This window comes from Macaca nemestrina, chromosome 8 (genome assembly GCF_043159975.1).
Source record: "Macaca nemestrina isolate mMacNem1 chromosome 8, mMacNem.hap1, whole genome shotgun sequence".
NCBI lineage: Eukaryota > Metazoa > Chordata > Mammalia > Primates > Cercopithecidae > Macaca > Macaca nemestrina.
Window position 1 is genome coordinate 144,408,530 of NC_092132.1, and position 23,515 is coordinate 144,432,044.

The 23,515-nt window shown below is 38.9% G+C and overlaps 1 protein-coding gene across 4 annotated transcripts in view; it reads left to right on the forward strand.

Moving 5' to 3' along the window:
- LOC105491161 (methionine sulfoxide reductase A) overlaps nucleotides 1-23,515 on the forward strand; it is a 412,862-nt gene that overhangs the window by 26,136 nt on the left and 363,211 nt on the right. Inside the window, exons 1-2 of one of the 4 annotated variants that reach the window (XM_011757326.3) lie at nucleotides 5,886-6,749; nucleotides 6,950-7,024. The exons of 2 other annotated variants lie outside the window; for them this stretch is intronic. Coding sequence is in view for 1 of the 2 variants with exons in the window: in XM_011757324.3 (XP_011755626.1) it covers nucleotides 6,737-6,749 (13 nt within the window). In the remaining variant the exon portion in view is untranslated. Of the gene's footprint in view, nucleotides 1-5,665; nucleotides 6,750-6,949; nucleotides 7,025-23,515 lie in introns of those variants that run through there. One more of the 4 variants, XM_011757324.3, reaches the window with a different exon arrangement.

Here is a 23,515-nt window from a genome sequence, read left to right on the forward strand (position 1 = left end):
CACAGTAAAATTTATTTTTTTTAAAAACAAAACTTCTAAGAATCACCTCCTTTTATGTTTCCCTTTTGTGTTCATTTTGACCTCCTCTTTGAGCTTGAATCAAAAGGTTTTGAGGCCACCAGTAAATCAGGTAAACAGTACAAACTGGAGGGGAAAATGCCCCGTATTTGTGAATTTGCCATTGCACATTCCCATGGACAGTGTCTGATGTGGGTATAGAAAGCAGCATCCTGTCCAAGGACATGGCTAAGAGGGGAAACCACAGCAGGTAGAAGATAGGTAGGTATTTGTCTTAGTCCATTTTGTGTTGCTATAAAGGAACACTTGAGGCTGTATAATTTATACAGAAGAGAGGTCGTCTTCGTTCCCAGTTCTGTAGGCTATATAAGAAATATGGCACTAGCGTCTGCTGACCTCCACTGCATCAAAACTTGGTGGAGAAGGTCAAAGGAGAAGCGAGCACCTGTGAAGAAGGACCAAACCCAAGGGGCGTCCTGGCTTTGTAACAACCCACTCTCAGGGAACAAATCTATTTCTTTAGAAACAGTCTCATTTCATGAGAGTGAGAACTCACTTGATCCCTTGAGAATGGCACAAATCAGTTCGTGTGGGATATGCCCCTATGACCCAAATACCTCCCAGGAGGCCCCACCTCCCAACACCATCACACTGGGTATCAAATTTCAACTTGAGACTTGGTGGGGACAAGCAAACCACATCCAAACCACAGCAGCATGAAAGGAGATGAGTCAGATCTTGGTTAGTACTGAAAAGGTCTGTGTGTGCCTGCCGGGGTTCATAGTGCACATAGAGAGCAAAGTGAGTCCTGGGAAGCAGAGACTTAACATGCAGAGGGGGCTAGCTGTTAAAATTTTGAATTCCCTAGGGCCTGGCAGTGTGAGTTGGAAGACAAAAATGACTGGGTGCCTCTGGGAGGGCCTAGCAGTCCAGGAGAGCAGAAGCTCTCAGAGCCAGAACCAAGGGAGCTGGCAGAAGGGAGTGGTGTTTGGATGGAACCAGGAATGCTGGAGTTGGCTGGGATGGAACCAAGAAGTCAAAACAGAGTAAGGCACTAGAGTTAGCTGGGCAGATTCCCGAAGCAGATTCAGGTGGATAAGTGTTTAGCTAATGTATAGTATTGCATCTGTGTAAGAGGCTATAAAGGATTTCTGTGAGTTTACATTGGGTTGTAACACCTGTAAATACTGGAGAGATGGACTACAACTTTAAAAAAGTTGATAAAATTCACATACCATAAAACTTGTCATTTTATTATGTACAATCTAGTGGTTTTTCATACATTCACTTTGTTGTGCAGACATCACCATTAAACCATAAAAATGTTTGGTTCACTCCAAAAAGAAACCCCATAGTCACTGACAGTCACTTCCCATTCTTCCCTCTGCCCAGGTCCTGGCAACCAATAAGCTATGTTCTGTGTCGATGGATTTGTTTCTTCTGAACCTTCCATATATATGGAATCATACAATATGCGGACTTTTGTGTCTGGCTTTTTCATTTAGCATGCTTTTTTCAAAGGCCCATCCATGCTGTAGCATGTGTCAGTGCTTCCTTCCTTTGTGTTGTTGAGTAATATTCTAATGTATGGCCCAACAACCTTGTATCTATTCATTAGCTGCTGGACGTGGGGACTGTTTGCATTTTGGGTTATTGTGAACAGCGCTTCTGTGGGCATTTGTGTGTGCATTTTTGTCGAATTTTGTCGAATGCTTTTCTGTGTGGAGATGATCATATGGGTTCTGTACATGGTTCTATTAACATGGTATTTTACATCGATTGAGTTTTATATGTTGGACCGGTCTTGTATTCCTGGGATAAATCACACTTGGTCATGGCTTATAATCCTTTTTATATGTTGCTGTGTTCAGTCTGATAGTTTTTTATTCAGAATTTTTTCATCTATATTCATAAGGGATATTGGTCTGTAGTGTTTTAAATTTTTACTTATGTTCATTATTCATTTTTAAAACCTGACAAAATTATATATATGGTATACAGTATATTTTGAAATATGTATACATTGTAGAATAGCTAAATCAAGCTAATTATGTGCATTGCCTCACGTATTATTTTTTGTGATGTCACATATTGCAGAGTCTTATTTTTAAAGGCCAAATAGTATTCCATTTGCCATATGTATTGTCTTCATTTATCTGTTGATGGACACTTAGGCTGATTTCATGTCTTGGCTATTATGAATAATGCTGCAGTGAACATGGGAGTGCACATTGTCTTCAGTATACTGATTTCATTTTCTTTGGATATATACTCAGAAGTGAGATTGCTGGATTATATGGTAGTTCTAGTTTTTTTTGAGGTGGAGTTTTGCTCTTGTCACCTAGGCTGGAGTGCAATGGTGTGATCTCGGCTCACTGCAGCCTCCGCCTTCCAGGTTCAAATGATTCTCCTGCCTCAGCCTCCCAAGTAGCTGGGATTAAAGGTGCATGCCACCATGCCCGGCTAACTTTTGTATTTTTAGTAGAGATGGGGTTTTGCCATGTTGGCCAGGCTGGTCTCAAACTCCTGTCCTCAGGCAGTCTGCTTGCCTCAGCCTCCCAAAGTGTTGGGATTACAGGTGTGAGCCACCGTGCCCGGCTGGTAGTTCTATTTTTAATTTTTGAGGAACCTCCATACTGTTTTCCATAATGGCTGTATTAATTCATATTCCTTTCGATGGTGTAGATGGTTCCCTTTCCTCCACATTCTTGCCAATACTTGTTTTTGTTAATCTTTTTCATAATAGCCATTCTAATAGAGGTGAGGTAAAGGGTCTGTAGTAGTCTTTGCTGATATTCTGTATTTGTTTTCCTGTTCTTTATTTCATTTATTTCCACTCTAGTCTTTATTATTTCTTCATTATTTAGGAGTGTTATTTAATTTCCATATATTTGTGATTTTTCCTTTCTTTTTTTTTTGTCTGTATTGAGTTCTACTTTTATTTCATTGTGGCTGGAAAACACACTTTGACTCAATCATTTTAAATTTATTGAGGTTCATTTTATAACCTTAAACATATTGTCTGCTGGAGAAAGTTCCATGTGTCGTTAAGAATGTACATTCTGGCCGGGCACGGTGGCTCATGCCTGTAATCCCAGCACTTTGGGAGGTCGAGGTGGGCGAATCATGAGGTCAAGAGATCGAGACCATCCTGGCCAACATAGTGAAACCCCATCTCTACTAAAAATACAAAAATTAGCTAGGCGTGGTGGCGGATGCCTTTAGTCCCAGCTACTTGGGAGGCTGAGGCAGGAGAATCGCTTGAACCTAGGAGGTGGAGGTTGTAGTGAGCTGAGATCGTGCCACTGCACTCCAGCCTGGTGACAGAGTGAGACTCCCTCTCAAAAAAAAAAAAAAAAAAAAAAAATTTTTGCTGTTATTGGGTATATTGCTCGGTAGATGTCTGTTGGTACTAGTTGATTTATAGTGTTAGTCGAGTTTTCTATTTCCTTGCTGATCTTTTGTCTAGCTGTTCTAGCAGTTGTGGAATGAAAGGTATTGAAGTCTCCAACTATCATTGTTGAATTACCTATTTTTCTCTTCAATTATTTTAGATTTTGCTTTGTGTATTTTGGGGCTCTGTTCTTACGTATGTTTATATTGGTTGTCTCTTCTTGATGAATTAACCCTGTTAGCATTATAAAATGTCCTTCTTTATCTCTAGTAGCAAGAGTTTTCTTAAAATCTGTTTTGCCTGTTAGTATAAGCATTCCAGCTCTCTTTGGGTTTCCATTTGCATGGTATATATATTTTCCATAGTTTTACTTTCAACCTTTTTGTGTCTTTGAGTATAAAGTGTGTCTTTTGTAGACAGCATATAGTTGAATTATGTTTTAAAATTTTAATCCATTCTACCAATCTATGTCTTTTAATTGGAGTGTTTAATTCATTTAAGTTTAATGCAATTACTGATGAGATAGGATTTATTTATGCTATTTGGCTGTATTCTATGTATCTTTGTCTTTTTTGTTCTTCTATTACTGCCTTATTTTATGTTAAATATTTTCTCAAGTAACATGTTAATTTCCTTGCCATTTATTTTCCTCTATATTGTTGAGTTATTTGCTTAGTGGTTGCCCTGGGGATTACAGTTAACATCTTAATTTATAACAATCTAATTCAGATTAATGCCAACTTAATAATATACAAAAACTTTGCTCCTATATAGCTCTGTTCTATTCCTTCTTTACTCTTATTGTCACATATTACCTCTTTATACATTGTGTGCTTTTCAACATAGGTTTATAACAACAGTTTTATGCTTTTGTCATTTAAATCAGACAGAAAAGAGTACATTTATCCCATTTTAAATATTTTAGAAATGTTTAAGAATATTAAAAAATTTAAACTATATGGCATGTTTTAAAATACATTTATACTATTTGTAAAATACTCACTTCTGCAGTTACCTTTATACTTACTCCTATATTTCTTCATTGATTTGATTTACTGTCTAGTGTCTTTTCATTTCAGCTTGGTGGAAACGTTCCTGTATTTCTTGTAGAGCAAGTCTGCTAGTAATGAACTCTGTTTTTATCTGGAATGTCTTAATGTCTCCTTCATTTTCAAAGAATAGTTTTGCTGACATAGAATTCTTAGTTGACAGTTATTTTCCTTTCAGCTCTTTGACTATGTTATCCCACTGCTTTCTGGTCTCCATGGTTTTCAATGACAAATCAGCTGTTAATCTTACTGAGGATTCCTTGCACATGATGAGTCGCTTCTCCCATGCTGCTTTCAAGAGTCTCTTTAGTCTTTGGCTACTAACAGGTTATTGGTTTTGAATTACAAATTCACTGTTAGCCTGCCCACATATCATCATCCCTGTTTGAAAGGACAGCACAGGATGCTTTTGTCAGTGCTTTAGTTCAACCCTTATGATATCTCTGTAGCATTTTTTTGATCTATCAACTTTATGGTTTAGTAATATGTGGTTTTCACTGTCATTCAGAGTGATATTTATGTGATCTGTTCCCATAACTTATTCACTTAGTAGGTTTGTTGAACACCTGTATATGGAAGGCTCTATGCAAGACTTTGTTTTCTTAGATAAGTGACACATGATCCTAATTGTGAGGATGACACATTTGATTGGCAAAGCACACATACTTAACTAATTACTATGCAGTTAGGATGAAGGTATACTATGTGCATAAACATAGTAGTTTGGGAGCAAAGAGTAAGAAGTCACTGATTTTCATATTTGGTAGATGAGCAAACTGAGGAGACTAGATAGATTAGCAATTTGAGACCTTGAGTTATCTAAATTTGAAAGTGACAGAATCAAGGACTAGAAGTCAATCTTCTGGGTTCTTTCTATGAAACAATGATGATTCTAGAATGTGGCTATTTTCTATGTTCAAGCCTCATAGGTAAAAGTGATTTCTTAAACCAGGTAAGTGTGTGAAGCACAGACTGGCTGTTTTGCTTCAAAAGGTGTTTATGGTAAAAATAAAAGCAAACAGTACTTATTTAATCTTATTATATTGTATTAATATGAATTAAGTAAACAAGTGACTATGTTAGAACTTGAGATGTCAAAATATGAAAAGATACTTACTCTTATTAAATTTACCCTAGATGTTTTATTTTTCTTTTTTATTGTTATTTGTTTTGTCAAAAGAACTCTTCTCCTCCCTCCATCTGTAGTAAAATTTTGAATAGGTACAGTTTGTATTAGAGCCTCCTTAAAAATAAAGTTACAGATCAATCAAAACTATATTCGTTCTCCATAGGATAAAGCATGACATTTCTGGGCATACGGTTTTAATTTTAATCTGCTTGCCTCCGTTTCTATTCTCCCATGAGTCTTTGCAGCAGGACAAGGAAAAGCAAGTCTTATAAAAAGAAATACAGTATGTGGTGCTTATTAAAGTTACATACATCTCTTCTCACAGGAGAAATTTGATTTATTGCAGGTTGTGCATATGTCGCATATGGACATTTCTAGGGAACAGATTCCTTATTGCTGAGCAGTGAATGGCTTCTAGTACTCCATTATTGCTCCGGGAACATGTTAGTAATAATTATGAAAGGTAGAATACCATGAAATCTGTAAGGTGATTTGGCAGAAGTCGATGCTGTTGGTGCCAGGATTTGGGTACCGTACCACGGTTTCCTGTTTTCAAATGTATTAATTGATCCGCAAAGGACATCTTTTGGAGACAAGAATTCAGACAGACTGGCACAGCCTGGACCTCCGCCAAGACTGCTCGGAAGGTTGCCATACTGGGAGCAAAAGAGTGAGAGAGAGAAAGAGGGAGAGAGAGAGGCAGAGGGAGAGCTGAGGAAAGAAAAAAAGGCAAGACTTGGCACAGCTCAGTCAAATCAGCTTCTTTTGTCTGCTTTCTCGGCTTGAGCTTCAGGAAAGAAAACCGTCCTGGGGTACAGAAAAACTCAGAACTTTTTGGTTTTCAAACTTAGAAGGCTTTTTAAGTCTCTTGGGCTATTTGAAAGTGTTGGTACATACAATGACGTTTAGTCACCAGTATTAAGGGAAATAAAAGCCTTTTTCAAAACGAAGCTTCCACAGTGTCCATGCATTTGGGAAATACCATATTTGATTTTTTGCATGTATGATTATACCATGAGAGACAGGATTAATATAGAAGATGGCAAGGCAAATTTCTAATAGAGGGAATATTAATTTTCTACAAAATAAAGTTTGTTCATCAACACAAACCTGCTTTCAAATCAAATCAGAAAGACATCCTTCGGAATGTGTTCAGAACGTAAGTTTTTAGATTTTATTTTATTTTATTTTTAGACATTTATAGACATTAACTTTTCAAGGAGCCTTTCTAAGATTTTATGCAGCCCAGCCAGGAAGTCAGAGTAAAAGTTGTTTTATCCATGTGTTTAAGAAAACGTTTTCTTAAAGCAACAGCTTTTATTTCTGCTGCTTCATGCTGTCCTAAACTACATCCCCCAGCAATTAGTGACAACACTGAAGACCAGAAAGGCAAGCTGAAGACACCAGACTTCGCTTGAAGGGCAAACAAGAAATGTGAGCTTGGTCATTATTTTTTTGTGTGTCTTTGCTCTGAACCATTTTTGGGAGGTGGGTGGGGAGGTGTCTATGTCTAAGAGATGTATGCGATTAGTGAATTCTCATTGTGAGAAGGAAATGATGAAAGGTGATTTTTATGATGTTGGCAGAAATGGCTGGGAATGGTAGAGAATAGAAATTTAAATCTTTTGGAGAAGAAGTGGTGAGCTGTGTTTGCAATACTTGGAGAAAAATTCCTTAATTTTGGTTGATTAGATTTTATAATTAAACGATTCTGGTTCTCTAAAAATGTTTTAAGTAGAAGGAAAATTTAGAAACTTTACCGATTTTCTTTTTAATACTACCTGGTGTTTTACTTAGATATATACTTTATATCTAATTTCTGAACAATAAATCCTTCCTATTAGGCCTGATTGTGATTGGATTGTGATAGTTCTGTTCTTAAAAATCAGCATTATTGTAGGAGAGGTTAACTGTAAGGCATGTGTTACTGTGGACCACCCTCATTGTAAGTATTCTGTTTTTAAAGAGAGTTTGAGTTGTAGGATTAGGTTATGACTTCCTATATTCATGTATTTTCTTTTTATTTTATATGCTGAAAGAATACAGGAAAATTGTATCTATTCACATAAGTACTCATCATTTTGGGCAGTATGAAAGACTGCCCCTGGATCTGTGCTTTTGTTTTGAGTATGTAATCATTGATTTGTTAATCCTTCGACAATAAAAACCTGTCTATAGCTTTCCATTATTGCGCGCCTTAAATGATCAATTGTTTCAGATGTTTTTTGTAAAGTTATAGTGACACATCAGCAATCCTGAAAATGGCATTTAATATATAAATATGATTGAAAAATATATGAAATCAGAGGAGTTTGAACAGTTAAGCTTAAGTATATTCTTCAACTTTTTAATTAATCAACATTTTGATTTTCAGTAAAATGAAATCACTTAACGTTTATGTGTGTTGCCAAAATGACAACCTTTGTTTAATAAGCTCCTTTATACACTATCTCGCTGATACTCCTAAAATGGACGCCAAGACATGAAAGACATGCTGATAGGCACTGGGAAGGAAATGTTTGCCTGACTGCAGTCTTCCTTTTTGAATTGATTACAGGATCATTCATGCCTATACTAAAAACAACAATATATGAAACAAAAAGAAAGTTCAGCAAATAAGTTTAAATGAGAGCTTCATTTTAGTACTGACCGTCTTATTGCCGATTTATATTTACTTCCATTTACTTCTTAAACATTTAACATAACTTCTTTCCTTTTAGGTTTGCTAAATATATAACTTATTTAATTTTTTAAGGCCTTTTTTTCTTGAAGTTAAAATAGTTTTGCTAGCTGATTTCTTAACTTCTTTGCAGCGAACTCAGAACAAACTTATATCCAAACTATTTCATGTCCAATTATTTTCTAACAGTATGATCAAAAGTAGGTGAATTAAAAGACAAATATGTCAGAATATATCTTAAGAAATATTAAATTTTTTGATACTGGTAAAACTATATTTTACAGAGTGTATTAAACTTAAAATTTGATAAATATTAGTTATTATAGTCACTGAAGTTTCTTACCAGTAGCTTCTCTCTGGCCTACTCATTATATAGCTTAAAATGAAAGAAAATCTCCTATAAAGATGTTCCTTGTAAACCGGGTATAATAGACATGTCTTTGTGCAAGCTTTTTTTGTTTTAAAAAAGTGTGATTAAGAAGTTGCGTTGATTACATTTTTTTAAAAAGACATTTAGTTGTAACATAATGCATGCTTCTTTGCTTTTAGACCTTTTGTACTGCAAACACATTGACATTTAGGTTATTAACTATTTCCATATTAGTATTAATATTTCAAATCTTATTTTAAAATATATAAATACTAGTGGTTTGATTATAAATGAACTCTATCTCAGCTCATATTTGTTGTTGTTTGAATTGTATAATATTGCAAAGTAAAATTATTAAGGCAGAAATGCATTAATATTTAACTGCTACTTGATGCCTATTATTAAATTCCATTTTGATGTATGTACCTGAACATGCAAGCACATTATTCTACAAATTAATGCGAACTTCTCAGGGAGCGTTAGTCCAGTATTTTATAATTACTGACTCATTTATTCATTTATTCAACAAATGTTTATTGAGCGCTCACTTAAATATGCTAATATTTTATTGATAAAGTTATTTTGGGTAATGGGGATGGAAGAGGGAATAGATTTAAAATAAAGTTTAAACGCCTAGATAGAAAAAGGCAGTACTATAATGAGATTTATTTCAACAAAGTATGTTCACTTTTCTTGCACAATACACATATTGTAGAGTGTGATTATAAAAAATCAGGAGATTAATTGTATTACACGTAGCTGTAAGAATCTTGTTTTATGACTATTTTGGTGGTTACATTTTATTGGCCAAAAAACTTGAGTTGTTCAAGTCTTCTGACAGATATGTTAAATAAGCAATTCAAATCAGGGAGGAAGAAACTAAGATTGAGCCCCTGCTCATATGCTGGATCTTACATATGTCAAAGCAGGTGTAATTGAACCTTCCAAGATGTGGCTGCAACGTAAACAACAGTGGCCTGTTTATGTGGGATTTTTTTCTTTCCTTTGTTTTCTGTTATGAGACAAAGGAGGAAGATAAGGCCCATCCCACATCCTGAGGCCAGCATGGCCCTTTGAAAGAAAGTTTGCTAGGGGGTGGTGTATTTTAAATGGACCTATCAGTTCACTTTCTATATTCTAGTGGTTTGCATGTGTGTGTATGTGTGTGTGAGAGAGAGAGAGAGAGTGCATTTAACTCAGTGGCCTAACTTTATTCCATGCAGTTGTTCTCTGATACAAAAAGGAGGCATAGGTTCATCTTTGAAGAGGAGATAAAAGTCACGTGATCCGAGGAGATGTGCTTGTAGGCTGCTTTGGTCGCCCAAGCGTGAGGCAGAGCTGCTGGCCCATGGAATGGAGATGAGAAGTGTCTCGGCCGCGGGTATACACTGCCGAGGTCATTCAGCAGATACTCCCAGAGGACTTGCTCTGTGCCAGGCAAAAGGTAGAATAGCTGCCCACAGGAATTCCTAATGTAGTTGGGTAGAGGAGAGGATAGGAATAATTGATGAATGTGGATACCTTTTCAGGTTACCAAATACCTTCGCCTGTTATTCTGTGTAATCCAAGCAGCCATGCTGGGCACAGGGACTGGTATGCAATGGCCACTTAATAAGTATTCATGGAAGAAGTAAACCGAGTGGTGAACTAGAGGATTATCTTCTTGAGTCTTACTTGACTAAGAGAGTTTTTTCCTTCATGGATGGGAAAACAAAAATCACTCTGCTTTCTTTCTTGTTTCTCTGTTGCTGGTTATGGGTTTAGAGGGGTGCAGCAGAGGGCCACATTATTTGTGACCATGTTAGGCTCTCTTGAGGTGGCCATTGGAGAAGATATAAAACAAGGACTTGCCTGGTATGGGGTGGCCCTGGACACCTGCTTTCTCTCTGGCCAGCTGTCCATTGTCTTGCATTCCCTGTGTCCTCATTTTCCCAAAGGATCCCATACTGTACCTTAGGACTTGGTGGTGCGGCCTGAGCATGCAGCCTGCCAGTGGAATGCCCAGTGAGTTGAAAGTGTTTCTTTTGAGGGCGGGACAAAGGCAGAGGAGATTGAGACAGAGAAGGTGGTGAGGGCAGTTGCGCAGAGCTGAGGGCGCTGCGCAGCAAGCAGCTTCAGTCCTGTTGTAGATGCAGCACCAGGGGCCTGTGAGGCAGCGAGGATGAATGTGGGGTCCTGAGTTAGACTGCAATATCAGCAACTGCAGGCGTTGAGAGGGCATAACGTGTTATTGGGGGGGCTGCATGAGGGGATGTAAATGGGTTGCTGAGGCCAGTTCATGTTGAACAGAGTCTTTCTGGGTCTTTCTCCAGGGAGATTTTGATGCCCAGGAGAGGGAGAGGCAGAGTCAGGATCATTGTGTGCAGTTCTGTGTCCAAGGCAGTGAGGAGCTGGAATTTAGCCTCTGCTTTGCTGCCCAAGCCCTGTGCCTTGATCTGCTGCAGGAAGGTACCAAGTCCCCATTGTGCTTGTGGAGGTTCTGGGGTGCATAACGCTTGTAATTGGAATAGCAGGTATTGGGAGAAGGTCAAAGGTCTGTGGCCTGCGAGGGCGGTGTTCCAGTATCTGACCATGGAGTCTAGGGGGCTAGGGGATGTGATCAGAAGTGTTCTAGAGAACATGGTGAAACGGGGAAGGATGAGTAAGTAGAAATTTAGATCAAGTGAAAGAAAAGGTTCTGAGAGTACTGGAGTTAGGAGTTTATTCTGAAACTCATCAGGTTATGAATAATTGCACCACCTCTGCAAGGCTCAACTTAAAAGTTTGGCCATTATTTTATTTCTCAGATTATTTTATTTCTCCGAAAGCAAGCCGAAAGTGAAAAAAGTTACCTGTGTGTGTTCTGTATTTCACATTATCAGAGGAGATGAACATTTTCTCCTCTTACAGTTAAGACTCTTAGTCCTATACAATTAGAATACCCCTTATGAATGGATCTGGAGGTTTTGTGCAAAATATTGAAGAATTAGTCCCTCTGGAGTGATGCCATTCTTTTATCCTTGTCTAGCAACATAATTTGTATCTATTTTCCTATTAACCCTTTTAAGTCATTGTACCTTATCTGAAAAGATCAAAGTGTTCTCAAAGACCCAGGAGTGTTTCACCTTAGCTGTATTCATGGGAAAGCTGCCTTTGAAACAAATAGTCCTTTACCATCATGGGTTAGAGATAATGTTTCTCAGCATCTCCCCAACCTGAGTTTGAATTTTGACTCAATTTTTTGGTTGTGGGACTTTGGCCAAGTTATGGAAACCCAATTTCTTCATCTGTAGAACAGGGATCATGGTATTTCCCTCACAAGATTTTGGGAGGAGAAATAAGGAAATACTTAGCATAATGTCTGGTATGTAGTAAATACTTAATAAATTGTAGATATTATTTATTTTAATTTTGTTTTAATTTTTAGAAATTGATAAAATTTGTGTAACGTATATTTTACTGTCTTAACCATTTTTCAGTGGTATCAGGTACATTCACATTGTTATGCTACCATTGCCGTCATCAAGCCACAGAAGTCTTTTCATCTTGCAAAACCAACATTCTGTACCCATAAACAATAACTTTCTATTCTTCCCTTCCCCAAACCCCCCAACAGAGTCATGGCCACCACAATTCTGTTTTCTCTCTCTCTGAATTTGACTACTTCAGGTACCTCGTATAAGTGGAATCATGCAGTGTTTGTCCTTTTGTGACTGGCTTCTTTCACGTAGCATAATGTCCTCAGGATCCATACCTGTTTTAGCATGTGTCAGAATTTCCTTCTTTTATAAGGCTGAATAATACTCCATTGTATGGACAGACCTCATTTTCTTTCTCCATTCATCTGCCGGTGGAAACTTGGGTTGCTTCCACCTTTTGGCTATTGTGAATAATGGTGCTATGAACATGAGTGCACAGGTATCTCTTTGAGCTCCTGTTTCCAATTCTTTTGGGTATATCCCCAAAAGTGGAATTCTGGGTTGACAGTTTCATTTTTTCAGCACAACTTCCGTTGTACCCCCTTCTTCTGCCTTTGTGGTTTCTGATGAGAAATCTGTCATTTGAATTGTTTTGACCTTCAGCTAAGATGTCCTTTTTCTCTCACTACTCTCAAAATCTTGCTTCGTCCTTAGTTTTCAAGGAGTGTGTTATGTTGTGCCTTTTTGTGGATTTCTTTGGGTGTATCCTGTTTGGGGATCATTCACCTTCTTAAATATGTAGGTTTATGTCTTTTGCTAAATTGGGGAAGTTTTCAGGCATTATTTCTTTGAGTACTTCTCCAGGTGTGCCCTCTTTCGCCTTTCCTTCCAAGACTTGGAGGATGTGAATGTTAAAACTTTGTTATAGTTCTCCCAGGGCTTGATACTGATTATTTTTTAAGTCTATTTTCTCTTTACTGTTCAGATTGGGTAATTTCTATTGTTCCTACCTTCAGATTCACCTCTTCTTTCCTCTATCATCTTCGTTCTGCTGTTTAGCTCACCTAGTGAGTTTTAATTTCAGTTATTATATTTTATCTACTATGTCTTTACTGAGACTTTCTGTTTTTAAAATTTTTTTCCTGCCCATTTTTGATTGTTTGTTGAAACATGTTTATAATGGCTACTTTCAAATCCTTGTCAGATAATTCCAACATCTGTGCCATCTCAGTGTTGGCATCTCTTGACTAACTTTTCTCATTTAAATTGAGATTTTCCTAGTTCTTGGTGTGATAAATGATTTTGATTATATCCAGGCATGTTAGGTACTGTGCTATGAGACTGGATTTTATTTAAGCCTTCTGTGTTAACAAACCTTCTCCGACACTGTGCTAGCAGGGGAAAGGGGGGCACTCTCATTTTGTGATGTGGGGGAGTAGGAGGGTACCTTATTGTTGCTAGGTGAGGGTGGAATTCAGGCTACCCATAGTTGATACTGTTATTTTTATTGATAGGTTTGTACTTGGTGCAGGAACCTGGACAGTGTCTGAGCTGTGTATTCCTTAACTTTAGCTTATGTTGTTGGTGCTACTTGTGTTTGATAACTTGTTTAATGATAGTTACATTCTCAAATTAGGAACTGAGCCTTCTTTAATCACTAGTTACCCAGAGATTAGTATGTGTTTACCACTAGCACATTGAATAAAAGAGTATAAGAGATGACATTATAGTTTCTACTTTATTAATTTAGAAAATTTATTTTTAAAATGAGAGAATACCCTACCTGGGTAAGATGTCCATTTTTTTTTTTTTAATTAACATGCGAGGTTTCATCAGACTTTTGCAACTTATTTTTAGAAGAGGTCAATATATTAAAAATAGTCAGAAGAAGCAGATTTGACTGAAGGCTTTAAAAATGTCAGTGATAAAGTATTCTATTTCATTTGTGAATTCAAACCTGTAGCTTCAGGTCAGTAACACAGATCTTAAAGATGATGCATATAACTTTGGAATGATACATTGTCAGGGTTCTTACTGGTAATCTGTGCTGTAGCATTGACAGTGTGAGATCCCAGTTGCGCATCCCTTACTAACTGGATAATCTTGGGAAAGTCTCCAAAACTCTAAAGGTTGACTTTTCCTATAAGTGAAATGGCTGTCATAATACCGATATCAAAGGGTTGTTCAGAATATTAAATGAGATAATGTGCCTGAAAGCAATTTAGCTGATAGGTATCACAAACATGGGAGATAATTACCTAGTTTAGTTACCCCAGACACATGAGGGTGATGGATAAAGATAATGTACCTAATTCTGTATGCTTTTCAACTGTGCATTCCAATAGACTGTTATATATGTGTATATTTAAAATGCTTTAAAATTGTTTAAATATGGAAGACCTTCAAACATATAGCAAATTATTAAATAAAATACAATGAATACACATATACCCATTATCCAGAAGTGACAAATGCCATATTTATTTTCCTCAGGTGTTAAAAAAAGACATTAACGATATAACTAAAGCCTTATTCTCTCACTTCTGAAGTTGGTGTAGAACACTTTCATGCGCATTTTTGTGGAATTACCGCATATACATGTAGCCATAAACAATATATTTTACATGTTTAAAAACTTAGATGAAGTATTTTATACTGTTGCTATCCTTTTGCAGTTGAAATTAGATATTTCTGAGCGTTATCTCTATTGCTAATGCAGGTATAAGGCTGTAGAGTGTCTCATTTTAGTGTAGCCATTCTTCTATGGATGGGCATTTAGAGATCTACCTTGTGCTACCCATGCTGTCATGACCCTCCTACACATCTAGGTGATCTCTAAGGGAGGACTTAGAAATGGAGCCCAGTTTCTGACTATTTCAACTTTACTCAGTAATGCCACACCATTCTCCCAACCATTTGTACTGTGAACCCAAAAGCGTTTGAGACAAGTCTCAATCAATTTAGAAAGTTTTATTTTGCCAAGGTTAAGGATGCATCTGTGACAGCCTTAGGAGGTCCTGACATGTGCCCAGGGTGGTTGGGGTGCAGTTTGGTTTTATACCTTCTAGGGAGACATATAACACATCAATCAATACCTGTAAGTTGCACACTGGTTTGATCTGGAAGGGCAGGACAACTTGAAGCAGGGGCTCCTAGGGCATAGGTAGATTTAAAAATTTTGATTAGCAGCTGATTGAAAAAATTATCCTCAATAAGAAGGAATGTCTGGATTATGATAAGGGGTTGTGGGGACCAAGGCTTTATCATGCAGATGAAGCCTCCTGGTAGCAGGTTTCAGAAAGAATAGATTATAAATGTTTCTTATCAGATTTAAGGTCTGTGTTGATATTAATGCTGGTCTGCTTTTCCTGAATTCCAGAAGGGAGCAGGATATAATGAGGCATGTCCATCTCCCCTTCACATCATAGCCTGAACTGGTTTTTCAGGTTGACTTTGGAATGCCCTTGGCCAAGAGGAGAGGTCCATTCAGATGGTTGAGGGGGGCTTAGAATTTTATTTTTGGTTTACAGTACCCGTTTATATTCCTGTACTAGGGCATCAAAGTTCTTGTCTCACTGTATCTTCACCAACAGTTGGTAGTACTAGACTTTAAAATTTTTGTCAATCTCATGGGCAAGAAATATTTTGCTGTTATTTTTATTGGTATAGCTGATTACTTAGTGAGATTGAGCATCTTTTTATATTGGCAATTTAGATTTCCTTTTCTGTGCATTCTCTGTATCCTTTGCACAGTATTCTTTTGAGTTTTATTCTTACTAATTTGTCGCATATTAACTAATCCTTTGTTACGCTGATTGAAAATACCTTCTCAATCTTTTTTTTTTTTTTTTTTTCATTTTCCTTATGGCAACTTTGGAAGTGAACTATGGAATATGTTTGAAAAATTGGAATGCTTTTGTTTTTCATTTTCAAAAGTGATTTTAGTGATAATACATGCTTACAACCCATGCTTTCCGATGAGGCAGAGAGGGCTAATGGGACTAATTTCTTAGAATGCTTCAGAATTTTGTCTCCTTAATTAACATCTAGAGGAAAAAGTTTCTTCTTTTCCATGTAGACTTTTGGTCAACTTGACATCTTGGGCAGATTCTTAGTTCCCAGGCATCAATCATTGAATTAAAGACTTGTGGAGTTTTACGCTGTTATTTGCAGGGACTGCTATAGTACACCGATAATATAGGCACATTTCCATTGCATCTGCAACGTTACCAAATAGGAGTTCTAGGGTCCTTAGAAAGAATGTTCTGTTGATCCGATTATAATGCTTTCTATACAGTGAATAATCTCGGTGCAATAAGCACTTTCTCCTTCTCCTAACCAGTAGTCTTGCTAACAAAATAACTTAATTGAGAAATGCACACTGTTGGGGCAAGTGGATTGAGTTGTGGCTGAGGCTCCTTGTGTATCTTTTGTTGTGCAATCAAGTAGCACTTATTCACCGACTTTGCTCATGCTGTCCCGTCTAAACAAAACCCACCTAATCTCCCAAATCACTTTGCAAAACAAAAGGACACCCAGAAGATACAGAAACCAGGAGGATGGGGAGGCTGTGGAGTATTTTAGGCAGCACTCCCTCTCTCCCTACTAGTCACCATGTATATGAAACTGCTTTAGTAATTATACATCTGTTTTAAAATTGGAATGGGAAAGGATAGTCTCTTCACAATCCTATAGGAACCCTCCTTGGTTGTTCAGACATTTGGCACCACTGCGTGTCTGCTGATGGTTTGCCACAGTCATAGGTGAGGTTCTAGGCAGATATTAACAGCTGGTGGAAAAGTGGGCTTGCAGACCCAAACGTGGAAGTCAGGCCTCGAGGTCTGGATCTCACAGACTTGCCTTTCTTAAGGACAGTGGCCATACGCTTTGCTAAGTCAATTCCAGTTGGCCTTGCTGTACTCGTTAGCCATTCACTGCAGGGTGTGAGCCTCCTTTCAGCATGTGGGAACCAGTGAAGTGTCCTCTCATTGGCTAGCTTTGATATTTTCTTCTTTCTCCACTTACCGAATTCTTCCCTAGAATCAGCATTTGGCTCCAGTCACCATCTCTGCACCATTCCTCTACTGTTTAAAAGTTTTAAGGAAAATTTTAATAAAGAGTGTATGAAAATAATGACTGTTGTGTAATTACAAACTCTGTTTTCTCTGTTATCTAAGTCAGTGCAACTCAGAGAGAGTGGCAGACACACACACCACACACATTTCAGGCAAGGAAGTAGAGGCCCAGGGAAGTGAAGTGCCTAGCCTTGTTAGTAGCAATGCTAGGGCTCAAATCAAGTCGTCTGCTTCCAGATTTGTTGTGCGTCTGATGATTTCACATTTGTTCACTCTGTGATGGGACCACCAGGAGAATACCAAGTTGCTACTTTTATAGTAGCCCCTCCATACACCCTTGGGACTGTGTCCTTAGGTCAGTCCTTCTGTCCACCACCTACACACCCACTCACCCACCCACTCACCTACCTACCCACCCACCTACCTATCCACCTACCCCTCCCCCCACCCACTTACCCCTCCACCTACCCCATCCATTCATCCTCTCACCCACCTACCCACCCACCAACCCCATCCAGCCAGCCAGCCAGCAGTCAGTCCATTATTCATTTAGTCTCTGAGTCCCTCAGTGCTGAGTGATAAGGCCACATCATGGATAGAACACAGATAACTCCTGCCATCACCCAGCTGATGGTACAGTGGTGAAGGACTACAGAGCAGTAAACGTGGCCAAGCGCAGTGACTGTTAGGACAGGAGAAAGGATCCTGCTTTTCCTCAGCTTCCTGTCTCTCTGCAACTCAGAGGGATAACCAAAATTCACATTTTTTAGAGAACATGGATCTCTCAGAATATGAGAGTTTGATGAATGTTTTTTAAAATTTGACACTGAGTATAGAGCTCTGAAAAATAAACACTCTAGAGTTTTAGTGTCTTAGAGGTCATTTAGTTTGCCTCCTTGTAACCAAACTGATGAGAATCTTTTTTGACCTCCTGAGAAGCAGATGCTAGCATCTCTAGGCAGCAGTTCCCGTGGTACTCATACTCAGTGCCTAGCAAAGAGGTACATAATGAGGTATTCTGTGCATCTGTGACTCAGAACATTCCTACTTCATCTTCCACCTGGTTTCCTTCTAATGCTTTGCCATAACAGATCAGTGTAGATGAGTTTTGTTTAGCTATTTCTGGATGTAAGCATTTTTAAAAAAGGAAAAAGATGCAAAAGAACCACAAAAACCCAACATGCTGTTTAAATAAAGAAAAATGAGTTTGACTTCCAAGAGAGCTTTTGCCATTTTTTTAATGCTTATTCTCCTTCTGAGAGCTCGTTATGGAACAGAGTGTGACCGAGTTTACCGTGGTAAGCCTGTCTTGTCCAGGCCAGGGGATGAATTAGAGCACTGAAGAAGGCCAGAGGAGCGGGCAGAACTGTACCTAAATTATCCCCGGATATTGCTAAGTGATTCTACTTTTTAAAAGACCTCCAGAGAGAGCATCCCTAATCCCCTTTAGTTTGCCTTTACAGTGTTTAATAACCTTTGCTGTCAGGAAATTCTTCCTCATATTTAACCCAACTGTCCCTTGCCACCAATCACTCCCATTTCTCTTGTTATCTTTGGTGGTGACAGAATATAGGGGTCATTGTCTTCTCAATAACATCCTTAATGTTTCTGAAGGGTATCAGGAAGGCCTCCCTAAGCCCAGACTTCTGCAAGTCAGAGAAATACAATTTTTTTCTCCTCTACACCCCCATTCTCAGTGGTCCTATTTGGACATATAATCTCTGACATTTATTCTTAAGTCTCTGTTGCAAACATTCACATCAGGCCTGTCTGGAGATACCCATTGCTTCCATTTTCACTCACAGGGAAAGATCCTTTCATGATTTCCCTGGCTGTTGATTCAGTCACATTAACTCCTGTTTGTTGAGCTCTCACTAGGTGGGAGGTGCCACCCTAGTGGCTGGTGGGATGTGAAGGGGATTGACTCCCACCGACTTGCACCTAGAAGGAGGAGCCTGAATGTCACCTGCCAGTTACAGTCCTTGTGATAGTCTGTGGATTAGAACCACTGGTTTCTCTTTTCCACAAAGACATTTTTTTTTCTGATTTATATTTTGGTACCTTTAGAGTTTATATTTGCCCTATCCTCAGAAAGTTAAGGCACTATCATGTTATTCATGCCTTCTTTACTCTTGATTCATTTTACGAACGCCCCAAGGAAGTTTGCACATAGAAACTTTGGCCTGTGAGCGATTGGTGAGGCTGTTTCCCTTTAGATTCTGGATGATCCTCACGAGGGGGTGTGATGGATCTTTGCAGGTCTCCAGCACTTATCAGAAATGCCTGGCACGTTTTAAACAAACTAATGACTGGTGGTTGGTTGTCAAATGAGTTGTTGGGAAATTTTTTTTTAGTTCTCTGTCTCTCCACTCCTTTCACCTCAACATAAAAGCAGCCCAGAGCTTCTGCCTGGCTGCCAGTGTAGGCAGCCCTCCCACCTCGGCTGCCAAACTCTTAGCAGATGAAATAAAAATCTATTTATAACTGGTCTCTGATGGATTTCCTCCCTACCTGGGCTAGTGCTCCATCAGCAGGTGTACTGAACAGATGGAGAAGGGTTTTAAGTTTTTCAGTTCAATTAGATCAACTCTCTAGGTTCAGGCCAGCACATCCCCTTTCTCACTTAGTGTCTTCCTCTTGGCATTAAAATTGTTGAGCATAGCAAAACACAAATTAAGTCCAGGAGATAAAATGCATATAGTGCCTGCCTTTTAAAAAAAAAAGCACTTTGGCATAGGAACCATATTTGACATCGTATGCTAAATCTGTCTTAACCCTTTTCTCCCTAGTGTTTAATTTTAATGTGATTTAAATCAGTATTTGGAGTACTAAGATGCTAAAGAGCACAAATGCTTTCTTTTTTTCCTTTTCTTTTTCTTTCTTTCTTTCTTTTTTTTTCTGAGATGGGGTCTCACTCTGTCACCCAGGCTGGAGTGCAAAGGTGCAATCTTGGCTGACTGCAACCTCCATCTCCCAGGCTCAAACGGTCCTCCCACCTCAGCCTCCCAATTAGCTGGGACAACAGGCACACACCTACCACACTCAGCTAATTATTTGTATTTTTGGTAGAGACAGGGTTTTACCATGTTGCCCAGGCTGGTCTTGAATTCCTGAACTCAAGTGATCCACCCGCCTTGGCCTTCCAAAGTGCTAGAGTTACAGATATGCACCACTGTGCCCAGTCTTTTTTCTTATGATGTGTTTTTAGCATTGGAATTTAAGTGTTTTGAAAGTATATCACACTGTTTTTGAAGAAACTTTATCTCTGATAGTAGTTCAGTTTATATGATGAAGCATTTTAATGAGGAGATGAAGTCATTCAGTTGATGATAGTTATTTGATGTCTTTTTTTCAGTTTGTTGAACTGTCCAGGATAGCGATCCAAGTGATACCACTCACTGGTCCAAAACCAGTCCGAATATGGCCTCACCTAGCTCTGGGTTTTAAGACCGCTAGTCTGTGAAAGATCAGTTGCCACAGTATTTGGTTTCCACATATGTAAAGATTCGTTATAATTACCAAATCCACCCTTAGTAGGCTGTATCATCTCTTGTTCCCCAGATCCCAGATTTCGGTCTGTCCCTGACTCTCAGATGGGAGGCCACTCTGATGGCAGCCCCAGTTCATGCCCCACACATTCACTGAGCCTCTGCCCAGCGTTCCGACACAGCCTTCCACGAGGCTCACATCTGGATTCTTTGTCCGCGCTAACACCATCACATTTAATTAATATCTTTGTGAAGCTGGGTTTGAAACAAGAAAGGTTTGGCCTATTTCAGTGGATGTTTTGTTCCCATAACCAGAACAGGTTTTCTTTGGTGGTTTTATTTTGCCCCATTCTTTATTATTTTTGGATATTTTCAAGAGTGTGGATTATCCAGATTTGTGGCTTGTTCTCTAGCCTCCCTCCCATTTTGTTACCCACTAAGATGCGTATCGTGGTTGTCGGGGGCCAAAGGAAATTCCACCAAGTCAGCCTCACTGCTGGCTGGAAGTGGGGTGTGTGATTTAAGTTAGGAGAAATAGTGCAAACAAAACCACCGCTTCCTATTTGTGTCATTCTCTGGCAAGTGCCTTTGAAGATTTTCTCTCGTTTTCTGTACTTTTTCACAGACTCTCATATTTGGAGGATAAGTTAAATATTACCTAGAAAGTCACTTCTGATCCTCCATCTCCTTGGCAGGATCTATGTCAAGTGTTTTGATTTTCACAGTAGTGATGGTGCTTTCTCCCAGGCTGGCTGACCTGTGCTGTCTTTGGTAAGTTATTCTATTGAGTTGTGGTGCTGCGATCTTTCTACCCATTACTTTAATCTGTGGATTCTCCTTTAACCTTTTGGGGTCATACAGCACAAAATCTAATTCCGACACGTGGCAGCCTTTCACGTATTTGAAAAATGACCCTTCTGTAATCCACCAATCGACAGGACATGCATGCTTCAGTTACATGGTTTTTCTCTGAACCATCTCCAGTCTAGCAATTTCTTTATTGTGGAGTGGCATGCAAGAAGGAAAGTCACATTTTTATCTAGGTTCTGTCTGACAAGTGTGGAACCATCACTAATCTAGCTGGAGGTCAAGCAAGTGTGAGAACTTCCCGTGTGCTTGATTTGACCAAGTGTAGCATCTTAGTCTCCCAGTAGGACAAAAGGGTTTCTGTGGTAACCAGGGACGGGATGGATCGACTTTGATCATTTGGACCTGGCTTTGGTCGTTTCTTGGTACCCACTACATGGCCGGGTGATGGCAGTGCATGAATGTGTGGAAAATGATGTCAAACAGGGTGCTGGATGACAAGTTCAGGCCTCCAGAGCACTTATGTGGCCTGTGAATGTAAATCATTCCATTCAATCAAACCTCCACCCTTGCCCCCTCCCTCACTGAGTTGCTACACCACTGTGTTTTCTCTCTCGGGGCCACTTATTCTTGTCTTGCTTGTAAAAGCCAAAACAATAGGATGCTAGGTTCTCGAGGCAGATTAAAATAGATTCCCAGGTTAACTCCATTTATGATTTGTCTATCTCTTCCCCTCTCCACTCCTGCAGTGAGGGAATTATCATAGGGAGGGACCATCAGACAGTCTTTTTTGGGGATTTTTTCTACATAGTATTAATACATTTATTTCCAAGAGGTTTTAAAGGCAAAATATATGAATGCCTAGGTATGTTGAGATCTTTCAGAACATAGAAAGAATGGAAATGTCCTTGTTCACATTATTAGGCTAGTATCACATGATAAGGGTAGTCAAAAGCCCAAAGGAAATTTTAGCAGATTTAGGAGAACTTCTTTTGGTTCGCCTGGGTAACTGGCACGATGCTATGTGCTGTGAGATGGTCACACATGCTGTCTCATGTAGGCTTCACACAACCGCCCTGTGAGGCTCACGTTCTGTCATTAACAGAGGAGGACAGTGACACTCAAGTGGGGACCAGCTGGTCCTTGCGGCAGCCAAGGTAATAGCCACTTATTCCTACTGTTGGGTTTTGGTGGTTGCTCTTGGTCAGATTTACCAGAAGTTTGTCTTTTTTATTTTTCTTTTTAAGACTCAGTTCTTAATTCCATTTGTTAATCCTAATAGATAATGTCTTTGTTCTCTAATTTTGTAGTCAGCTCTGATACCCAAGTCCCAGCTTTTATCCACAGTCCTGCACTGCCTCCTTATTTTAAAAGAACGACTCACCACAATCAAGTAGGGTTTATTCCAGAAACAAAAGAATAGTTCTTAGGAAAGCTACTAGTGTAATACAGCCTATTAATTCATTAGAGAAGAGACTGTGTGACCATCTTGATAGATACGCAAAAGCCATTTGATTTGATTCAACACCTACTTTTTCTTAAAGAAATAAAAGCTGTTGGTAAATGAGATACAGAAGGCTACCTCTCTTACGTAATAGAGAATTTCTAGGAAAAGCTATTAACATTCTTACTAAAGTCATGGCCAGTGAAAAATGCCTGCCACATCACAGTTCTTCCACCTTGTTTTGGAAATTGTAGCTGATGCCATTGAACAATATAAAGAAATAAGAAATACAAATACTGGAAAAAGGCAAGAGCCATTATCGTCAGATGCTGTGACTACCTGGAATACTCATGAAAGGATATTTCTTGAGCACGTACTATGTGCTAAGCTCCCTGTCATGTAAAACTTATAGGGAAGACATTCAATTAAATATGCAACTCTAATGTGGTGATATAAATTCTATGACAGAAAAAAACACAGAGAGCTATGGGAACCTGATAGCCATGGCTTTCTGAGCCCTGCAGGGGTGGGGTTGGAGAAGTTTTTCTCTTCTTCAAACTTGCCAAGTTCATGGTGGCCTTAAGGCCCATTGCTGCAGCCATTCCCTGTCTGAAGAGCTCTCACCCTTGAACTTTTATGGCTGCCTCCTTTGACTCAGGGGGT